This window comes from Colius striatus, chromosome 15, assembly GCF_028858725.1.
Source record: "Colius striatus isolate bColStr4 chromosome 15, bColStr4.1.hap1, whole genome shotgun sequence".
Classification (NCBI taxonomy): Eukaryota; Metazoa; Chordata; class Aves; order Coliiformes; family Coliidae; genus Colius; species Colius striatus.
This window is the reverse complement of record NC_084773.1, coordinates 10545597-10556497: the sequence shown is the minus strand read 5'-3', so window position 1 is coordinate 10556497 and position 10901 is coordinate 10545597. Positions and strand designations below refer to the sequence as shown.

Below are 10901 nucleotides of genomic sequence, written 5' to 3'. Positions count from 1 at the left end.
GCAGGAAGCGGAAAGGGGCGGCCGCGCTCGATCCCTGACGTGTCGCTCCGAGGCAGCCGCCGCCGCTCCCCGCTCTGCGCTCCCGTCCGGCGGCCGCCATGGGCAGTGAGTACCGGGGCGCCGGGGCCGGGCGGCGGGAAGGGGCTGCGGCGGGGGCTCCGCGCAGGGCTTGGCGGCCGGGGGGCCGCCGGCTCGCCATTCGCAGCCGCCTTGGGACGGGCCCTCCTGGCGGGCGACTGGGCGGCCCGCGCCTCCCGCTCCTCTCGCGGGCCACACGAGTCCCTCCGAGGGGCCGCCGCTCTGCCCTCGCCCGCCCCAAGGCCGCAGGACCCCCGTTCCGGGCCGGGCAGCACTCCGGCACTCCCTCCACGGCCGGACCTGGGCGGGTTTCCCTTCCTCTGGTCTATGGGTTCTCTTTCCCCTCTCGCGGTGAAAGACCCGTTCCTTGGGCACGGCAGATCTGCCAAGGGAAGGTCTTGCTTGGCGGTGCCCGGTGGCGGTGCCGCTCCGCCCGGCGGGCACTCGGCCCCGGCCATCGCAGGCCCGCCTGTGCCTAGTGCTGTACCGAGGCAGGGAGAGATGGGCTCTCAGGTTGGAGATGGGTCGTAACACTTTCAGTTACGTTGTCAAAGGAACCGATAAACCGTGATCTGTGGTCTAGAAGTAATCCGAGTGAATGGACTTTGCTTCAGAGTCTGCTACTTCAAGGAAGAGCTGCCTGAAAAGCATCAATTGGTGTATTATTGTATACACTGGGGAGAGTCACGATTCTCTTTAGAACGACAATCCAGCGTAACCTTTCAGGCAATTAATGGCTTGAAATGAAAGAAATTATTTTTATGGGAAGGGGCTTCAAGTGAACAAGAAAGAAAAGGTGACAGTGAAGTTACTGCCGTTCACAAAGTGGAAAGCCACCAGTAGTTTCAGTTCTTCTGCATCACTGTATATTTTTTAGTTCACATTGGTCCAAAATATGTGTGCAGTCTTAGATTTGTCTAGAGTTTATGATTAACTCTGTTCAAACTCAGATCTCTCTGATTCTCTCAGGGGAACTTGTGACTTAGCAGAGCCTTTCCTCTTCTGTGTGCGTATTTCAATACTGAGACTTTTCTTATCTAAGGAATAGCCCTTCTGAGTATGAGGAGGTCATTGCATGGGACGTTCTGGGAAGTAACTTGAATGTTGCTTATGAACAATGTGTAGGAATATTTAATTGTATGGTTCAAAAGTAACCTCAGACTTAAAATTATCTTGGATCTTGTATTTCTCAAGTACCAGACTAAGGGAGGAGCCGTTATGAAATAAAAATTCAAGAGAATCAAGAAACATGCAAAATAAGGGGGGTTGTGTGTTATCACTCTACTTGGTAAAATGGGAAAGCCCTTGGCTTGTCTTCTGTTTCCAGTCCCTACTGTACTTACACTGTACTAGCTGAATCTGTCTATTTAAAGCAGCTAAGAATTTAATTAAAAAACCACCAAAACAAACCAAAACAAAAACTACAGCAAACCTTTGTCCTTAACTGGGGCTTTCAATACATACAAATTCCATTTATTTGAGCTTTTCCCAGTGTTCTTTGTATCTGTATCTTCACTTTGTCTTTTAACTCATTTCCATACAGTAAAATTTCTTGAAGTAATCAAGCCCTTCTGTGTTATCTTGCCTGAAATCCAGAAGCCAGAACGGAAGGTAAGTTAATACCATTTTCTTCACAGGGTTGGATTTATGTGTTAGAAAATGTTCGGAGCTCTGCTTGTATTTGTGGGATTTATTGAGGGATGTTTTTTCCTGTTGGGAGAATGGCAGTTGTAGGCACAGTTGCTTTTAGGAGTGGTTGTTCTGTACTGTGGATATGGTTGTACAAGAATATATTGACTAATTCATGATGTGCAGATATGTTTATGCCACAGCACATACTGGAGTGTGAACTAGGGTAGTTGAAAACAGCAACTCAAAAATCTTTGCTTCTTAATTTCTAATCTAAGATTATTTGCTAAGATAACTACTGGAATGATTTACCATTGGTGTAAGCTTTTCTCTTTGGATTAAGGTTTCAGTGAGGCTTTGTCCTTTTCCTTGGCCTTACATAGCATAAAGGGGACTAAGAGTGAGTTGTTTTCTTTAGGACATGCTGTACTTTGTCCCTTCACAAGAGCATCAAATGTGCTTTAGATACTGTGAAAGTTTTCCTGATTGACTAGATCTTGTTATCTTGACACCTTTATCATCTTTCATTGTTGATTTTTGATCTTGTGGTTTTTTCCTTTAGATTCAGTTTAAGGAAAAGGTACTATGGACAGCAATCACACTTTTCATCTTCTTAGTATGCTGCCAGGTATGTTTCTCTTGTTTTTAAGGAAGACTTAAAATGTTTAAATGATGTTATGAAGTCCCTAAGTTAATCCTGTTTTCCACTCTTGGTTGGAATTGTAGATTCCCTTGTTTGGTATCATGTCATCAGACTCAGCAGATCCTTTCTACTGGATGAGAGTGATTTTGGCATCAAATAGAGGTATGGTCAGACTTCCAGGAGGGCAAGTTTTGCCGCTTGAATCAAAATGGTTTTGGACTCTAATTGTTTAACCCTAGCTGACAACTAAACATCACACAGCTGCTTGTTCACTTCTCCTTACCCCTTCTAGTGGGATGGGGAGGAGAATTGGGGGAAAAAGTGAAACTTATGAGTTAAGAACAGTTTAATAACCAAACTGAAATAAATAATAATAGAATGAAAAGGAATATACCAAAAATAATTAAAACACAAGAAAAAAACCTGAAGTGATGCCCAAAGCTCATCACCTGCTGACCAATGCCTGAGAAGCAACTCGCCCTTCCCTGCCAGCTCCCCACAATTTCTGTACTGACCATGGTGTCCTACAGTATGGGATAGCCTTTGGGCTAGTTTGGGTCAGCTGTCCTGGCCATGCTCCCTCCCAGCTTCTTATGCACCTGCTTACTGGCAGAGTCTGAGAAACTGAAAAAATCCTTAACTGAAGATAAACGCTAATTAGCAACAACCAGAACATCAGTATGTGTTATCAGTATTATTCTCACAGTAGATACAAAACGGCCCTTATACCAGCTACTAGGAAGAGCATTAATTCTATCCTAGCTATCCCATTATTTTCTTTCATTGTTGTTCTTGTGTCTGACAGGTACATTGATGGAGCTGGGCATTTCACCAATCGTCACTTCTGGGCTCATCATGCAGCTCTTGGCAGGTGCTAAGATAATTGAGGTTGGTGACACCCCCAAGGACAGAGCTCTTTTCAACGGAGCACAGAAATGTGAGTAACAGCTGATATTAAAGGCTAATGTTTTAGAGTATCTAACCCTAAGAACAGAAAGTGTTAATTTTCCACATGATGAGTGTTGGAGTTGGATACGTGGGTTTCTGTCATGCTGTGTGTTCGTGTTGTGCTACAGATTTCTGTGTTTCATCAGTCTTTTGCTGACTGCTGTCTGGCTTCTTAGCTGTTAATCTTCAGAAAGGTTTGAAAAAGAGAAGTGTCTGCAATGGGCATTGCTGCAAGGATCTCACTGGATAAATTAAGCAATATATGGACACTGGGGACCCAACCTTTGCACTGTGTTAGTGTTAACAGAAAAATGTTGGTATTGATGAAGATGTCTATTGTGGCTGTTTTTACCTTGCAGTGTCAGGCACGATTCTTTCTCAGCAATAAGAAATCTCTGTGCTCAGTCGATAAGTCACTTTTAGAAAAAAATTGAGTATCCTTTAGCTATTTGATGCTGTACCACACTACTTCTTCCTAGTGATCTGTTTCACTGGAAAAAAAGAGTCATAAATTGCTACGGTAGTGTCTCAACACCCTTGGGAGTTCTCAATACCTAAACCAATCTTTGGTAACCAAACCTATTTGCCTCTAAATGTATTTGTTTCTGAAATGTCTCTGTGTATTTATATTTTCAGGGCCAGATTTCAAACAACAAACTTAACTTGCCCTTGAATCTAAACGTCCTGTGACTTATGTATTCCTTCCCAACTTTCCGTATAAAGAAGTGCTTTGTGTTTCTCTGATTGCCCACTGACACCAGTCTCGAAGAAATACAGAGTTTTTCTTTCTATTCAACAGTGTTTGGAATGATCATTACCATCGGGCAGTCTATTGTCTATGTAATGACTGGAATGTATGGAGACCCGTCTGAGATGGGTGCTGGTATCTGCTTGCTTATCACAATTCAGGTAATTTCTAGTCCTCTCCACTTATTGTCCCTCTGAAAGGGTCAAAAAAATCAGCCTTATGGACTCCCATAAGGTCAAAGTCTGCCTGCTTCCTCATATTCATCTACAATATTTCCTTATCTTTTAACAGTATTTTTTCAACAAAAATCAAAAAGAGATTGGACTGATGCTGTAATTTTTTCTTTTACTGTAGCTTTTTGTTGCTGGATTGATAGTTCTGCTCTTGGATGAGCTCCTGCAGAAAGGATACGGTCTCGGTTCTGGCATCTCTCTCTTCATTGCTACCAACATCTGTGAGACTATTGTGTGGAAAGCATTCAGCCCCACCACGGTGAACACGGGACGAGGTAATGTGGCATAGTCTGTTTTCTTTACAAGAAGGAATAGCCCTTTGGCTAGTTTAGGTTAAGTATCGTGGACACACTCCCTTCCAACTTCTTGTGCACCTCCTCACTGGCAGAGTCAGGGAAACTGAAAAAATCCTGAACTCAAGATAAGTGTTAATTGGCAACAGCCAGAACATCAAGGTATGTTGTCAGCGTTATTCTCACGGTAAATCCAAAACACAGCCCTGTACCAGCTACTGGGAAGAAAATTAACTCTGTACCAGACAAAATCAGGACATTCCTGAACTTTTTTTACAGTGCCTCAGCTGAAACTTAATAATGGTAAACTGCCATTGCATTGTGGTTGCTGCCCAACTTCCACACAGGTGTCTGTTTGTATTCTGCTCCTTCCACTTCACACTCTTTGCCCCAATGACCTTGTTCTCCAAAGCTAACAGGAGGTGACCTTGTTTGATGCTGTATAATAGCAAACATGGTGAGGTTATCACATTTGCTGTAACACAAGCAATAACTAGTGTCTCACCATGAATGATACTAGAAAGCATACTGCCTCCTTCAGTTAACTTACTTTGTGAGGAGGAGGAAGGGGGGGGAAAAACTTGGTGATTGATTGTTTCTGGAGACCAGTTAACTTACTTGATTGCTGGGTTATGATTTAATTTCTGGGCTGCTACAGGGGGAGATGAAAAAAGCTGATATGAATGACAGTAGTAAAAGTTTTGAGAGCATGCTCAGGGTGCAAAAGGCATGAGTGTGCCTAACAGGACAAGGCACTGACATTTGGAGATAATCAGAGCACACCTAACTTGGCTTTTGTTTTCCTTTCCAAGGCATGGAATTTGAGGGAGCCATCATTGCTCTGTTCCATCTTCTGGCTACTCGTACAGACAAAGTCAGAGCTCTTCGGGAGGCCTTTTACCGCCAGAATCTCCCCAACCTCATGAACCTGATTGCCACCATCTTTGTCTTTGCTATTGTCATTTATTTCCAGGTCAGTTGGAATAAAAAGAACTGTAAAACTATTTGTATGGAAGTAGATCTGTAATCTTCTTTCTATGGGAAATTATATTTTCACTTTCTACTGCCTTTAGAAGGCTCATTTTTGTACATTCCAGATCTGATGTTTGTTTAACACTGACTTCTCTTAATCAATTTCCATGGAATCACAAAAAGGACTTGAGTTCTACTTTGGTCACTCCAAAAGCCCAGATTAGTATGTATATGTAACATTGCCTAACTCAAATGCTATTGCTTTTTGATGGAGAATACTTTGAAGTCTTTAAGCCTTTGTGTCTCTTACAGTTTGTTGCAGCAAAATGCTGAAGGATATATAAAGTTAGAATTTTTCTTTCCCTGGATGCTAAGTTCAGTCCTTGTTGAATCTTCCAATTTCTTCTGATGTCTGTGTCTTTCATACCTTCTTATATATGTGTGTTTAAACAGCCTTCGGGCTTCCAAGCCCTTCACAGAAGTCTTTCTGGTTAATCCTCTGGGTAGAGTATGTGTGTTTGTACAAAATTATTGCAGTTTACTTTGTTTTCTGTTGCTGTCAAGAGAATATTCAAATTCAAGATACAAACTTGTCACTTGCAGTGTGTGGCCTGTGGTATAGATTCATGTCCATATATAACAGGGGACTTTGTTTTTAAAACTTTTCAGGGCTTCAGAGTGGATCTTCCTATCAAATCTGCTCGCTACCGTGGCCAATACAACACTTACCCCATCAAGCTCTTCTATACTTCCAACATTCCAATTATTCTTCAGTCTGCCCTGGTGTCCAACTTGTACGTCATCTCCCAGATGCTCTCTGCTCGCTTCAGTGGCAATTTACTGGTTAGCCTGCTGGGCACTTGGTCTGTGAGTATTCCTTCTAATCTTGCACACACTTTGTAGGCACCATTAAAATGTGTGGTTGAAATAGATGGTGTCTGGGAATATTAAGGCCACTTCCACAGGCAGTCGTGTACACTGTAAGTCCTGAATTAGCAATTTGTTTATATTAGTGGTAGACTGTGAATGTGACAAGTGTAGATGTTGGGTCTCCATTTACCTCTTACCTTGGGTTGTTCTTTGCTGTCCTACGTATTTTTGCTGTTCCTTGTTGTATTCTATTTCCACTTTAGAAACTGCTTGTCCTAGTAGAGCTGAATCTTTGTGTGGTGCTGTAGTGACATGAAGATGATACAAACCCAGGCTTAGCTTAATGGCTGAGAAAGAGAAACGTATTGACTGCTTTCTTCCTTCTTCTAGGACACGTCATCTGGAGGCCCTGCTCGTGCTTATCCAGTTGGTGGGCTTTGTTATTATCTGTCACCTCCAGAGTCCTTTTCTTCAGTGTTAGAAGACCCTGTCCACGCAGTTGTTTATATTGTATTTATGTTGGGCTCCTGTGCTTTCTTCTCCAAGACATGGATTGAGGTCTCTGGCTCCTCTGCCAAAGATGTAAGTTAAAATGATAAACTATATAAGCTTATGTGATGAAAATGGATGGACTGTTGTAAGAAAAAGACTGAATTTCTTCTGCAATAGCTATATTATACTTGTTGGTAATATCTATTGTTTGTGTAACAGTGACTTATGTCTTTTGCAAGTGAGGAGGGGCAGGGCAGAATGGGGGATTTTTTTCCCTGTTTTCTATACTCCTTTTCAAAAATGATGACAACAAAACTCAAATACTTGCATTGGCACTGGGAAACTTTGAATGGTGCTTTGTAACATCTGATCAGTGTAAGGACAGGCAAGGAAAAGTAGGAACTGTCTTTGACAAGTGACAGGCACTGTGCACAAGGCAGTTGCCACTGAAGAACTTGGAGGTAAAGCTTGAATACCCATGGCTGCCATAGAGAGCTCTGAACTTTGTTTTGAGGAAGGTTAACTAGAAGCTCTTATTTTTAGCTTAAGAGTGCTGATGACAGAGAATACAGTGCAGTGTGCAAATGCACCTGAGCCTGGCTCATCCAAATTCCCATTTGCTACAGGATAGTTGACGTTCAGCAGCTGTCATTCCAAAGTTGGAGTTGGGAGACAGGATGGAAAATAGTTGTCATTGTGGTATGTTTGTATTGTGTGGTTTTGGGTAGGAAATCAAGTTTGGCAGCCATGTGGAATGGTTTCATCCATCCTTTAACAAATTGTCATAGTTGCACAGTTACTGTAACAGCATGAGTGCTGTCTTCTTTTGGACTTGCATCTAGCTACTTGTTGTCAGGCCTGCATCTAAGCACTCACAGCCATGTATAGCCAGATTTCTATTTCAGTATAAACCAACATCCAGCTTTTAACACTTTAATAGACTCTCCCGACACTGAATAAAATTATTCTAAGTTCATGTGAACAAGATCAGTAATAAAAGTTATTAAATCTTTACTTAAATGTTCACCATGTAGTGGAAAAACTGATAGCGTAGTCATCCAAAAGGATGTTTTCTCAGTACATTAGATTCAATGACAAGCACCTTCAGGAGCTCCCCTACGAGAGTTACAGGTCCCTTCAGTTGTTAGTGAAATGTTTGCAGGGCTCTATTGGAACCTTGGACAGTTGCAGAAATCCAATTTAAGAATCATATTCCAAGAAGAGATTCTTCCTAAGTCAGTGTCCTACAGTATGGAATAGCTCTGTGGCTAGTTTGGGTCAGCTGTCCTGGCCATGCTCCCTCCTGACTTCTTGTGCACATCCTTGCTGGTAGATCATGGGAAACTGAAAAGGCCTTTACCTCAGAGATTAAGAGCTAATTAGCAGCAACCAGAATATCCATGCATGTTGTCAACTTTATTCTCACAGTAAATCCAAAACAGCCCTGTACCAGCTACTAGGAAGAAAATTAACTCTATCCTAGTCAAAACTAGGACAACGTGAGAAACAAAACTCCTCCCAAAAAACAGTGAGAGGGGAAAAAAAAGCCCCAGACTCACCACTATTTACTGAGATGTCTTGCTTCGTTTTCCTGTAGCACTAAGTTCCATAGCCTTGGCAAATGAAGCTCAACTTGTTCTGTTCCTTGATTCAATACAGGTTGCCAAACAGTTAAAAGAACAGCAGATGGTGATGCGAGGGCACAGAGAAACTTCCATGGTACATGAACTCAACAGGTGAGCAACACATCTCATGGGCTCGTGATGCAAAGTGCAGTGGAGAAACTCGTGGCACATTTTGCTTTGAATTCTAGAGCTTCCTGCTGCTTCTTTGTTCTAGATCTTGGAACACAGATACTGCAGATGCTCCTTCAGCTTCAATATTACATGCAAGAGACACAGAGTGTTGTCTTATTAATGGAAGACCTGTACAGTGCAGCATGTTCTTGCCTTACACTTAGAGATCACGTCTTAAATTCAGGAGCTTGTATTTTCCCGGTGTTAACTTTTGTCCTTTTTATAAGGGAGCTAATAATGAGCATTTGTGTACTTTGCTACTTCAAACTGACAAACAAGTCTTTCCCCTGTAATTTTTAATGTGCTATGTCTTGAGTACCATTTTCACACAGACCTTGCTTCTAAAACAAGCAGTTACTTGAATCTCCTGGGTGCAGAGGTAGGCAGGGGTTGGTCTCTGTTATCTAATTGCAGGGTGAGACCTGTGCACTCTTCATATTACAGATATGTTACCATGACTTCAGACTTAAGTCATCTGTAAATGACTTGAAGAAATAGTAGCCATAAGCTTAATCTTTCTGCTTAATTGCAGGGTATACTGTAAGACCTTCTCTTAGCTTGACATTTCTTTCCCCTCCAGTCAGGTCCAGGTTTTTATTTCTTTACCTAGTACACTGGCACTATCACACACTCTTTACCACCATGATTTAACCAGACATATCTTGGATTGTAGACCCATGAGAGAAGAGTGTTCTGCTGTTACTTCTTTTTCCATTCATGTGGTTTCATTCTTGTGGCGTTTTTTAACCACCTGGTTAGATATGTCAGTAGTGTTCTTTCTGTTATAAGTGGGATTGGTTTTGCAGAAAAAAACCCTTCTTTTGATTTACTTTCCATAGATCCCATGTACCATAAACCTTAGTTTGTGTGTTAATATCCTGAGCAAACTAATGGCACCTTTTCTATTTTCTGTGTTTTACAGGTACATCCCTACAGCTGCTGCCTTTGGTGGTCTGTGCATCGGTGCCCTGTCTGTGTTGGCAGACTTCCTTGGGGCAATTGGCTCTGGAACTGGAATTTTGCTGGCTGTCACTATCATTTACCAGTACTTTGAAATTTTTGTAAAGGAACAGAGTGAAGTTGGCAGTATGGGAGCTCTTCTTTTCTAAACTTAGCTTCTCATGGACCCAGGAAAGAAGAGGGGAACATTCTCAAAGTATAGCCAGTCAGGTGAAAAGAAGTAACCCAAACTTGATAACACCATTCTGTAGGAACACACATGATGATGTTTCCAAGCTCATTCCCTTATGTTCAGACTTTTCTAGCAAACTCTGCATTTTATAAATTGAGGGGGAGAAAAATGTGCAAAAAATTTTTTTAAGGAAATTGTTTTTTAATGATTTGTTAAAAGAGTGAATTTCTCAATTGGATCCCGGTCAGCAACTCTCAGAATTTGTTTGAGCCCCTTTCAGATCCAGTATACCTGAAGCCTTTACAGGTTTTAATAAATATTTGTTATATGAATGTTTGGAAAGCATTTTTTTTTCCACTGAACTTGTTTTTGCAGCTCCTTTGCAGCAGTGGTGAGAAACCTCTCCCTCTGATGCTCAAGTTGTATAGTGACGGTTTGTAAGCACAACCTTTTGTGTTTGGGGGTTTTTTCAGTATGACAGATTTGGAAGGCAGTTGTTTCTTTTTACTAAATGCTCTAATTCTTTTTTTTTTGGTCTCATAATGACTGTGCTGCACCTTGTCACATGTTGAATATTGGCTTGAGACTGTTGTCAGGTTGCTGTGTAAGACCAGACTGCGTTCTTTCCCACCACCCCTCCTCCATAAGCAGGAAACTTTGGTAATTTGAGTTTCTGCCAGAGTCTGTGCCTGGAGTTGCAACTTTGAAAGCTTTATAAAATCTGGAATTAGTTTTCATTGCTGTTAGTGGTGGTACCTCTAGTTCTGATGGTAGCTGAAGGAAATGGATGACTGCTTAGATGCAAATCTGCTCCTGCTCTTTGCTAGTTTCATTGAGAATAAATTCTGGTCTTGTAGCAATCAGGATGTTATCTGACTCCTCATGTCTAGTGAATTTGGAGTCTCATCACCTCAAAAGAGTATGGGGGAAAAAAAAGTATGTTACTTCTGTGTTTCTGTAGATCTAGATGTGAGACCCTGGTGAGATAACTCCTGTGAGTTGCTTGTATAGGCAGCTTTTCCAGCCTCTGATCCCCTTGACTGGTGCACAGGGAAGTACCTTTTCAG

The 10901-nt window shown here is 42.0% G+C and overlaps 1 protein-coding gene across 1 annotated transcript; it reads left to right on the top strand.

Moving 5' to 3' along the window:
- On the top strand, positions 1–10694 carry SEC61A1 (SEC61 translocon subunit alpha 1). Its single transcript, XM_062008313.1, has 12 exons — positions 1–105; positions 1622–1689; positions 2270–2335; positions 2434–2512; positions 3156–3287; positions 4098–4207; positions 4401–4554; positions 5385–5545; positions 6214–6411; positions 6805–6996; positions 8566–8642; positions 9625–10694. Exons 1-12 carry the CDS (start codon positions 99–101, stop codon positions 9809–9811), a joined length of 1431 nt encoding a protein of 476 aa, XP_061864297.1. The 5' UTR covers positions 1–98; the 3' UTR covers positions 9812–10694.
- Positions 10695–10901: the final 207 nt, after the last annotated feature.

Coding starts and splice junctions, on each gene's coding strand:
- SEC61A1 (XM_062008313.1), top strand. Junction 2,513..3,155: donor GATTTTGGCATCAAATAGAG/GTATGGTCAGAC, acceptor TGTGTCTGACAG/GTACATTGATGGAGCTGGGC. Junction 3,288..4,097: donor TTTCAACGGAGCACAGAAAT/GTGAGTAACAGC, acceptor TCTATTCAACAG/TGTTTGGAATGATCATTACC.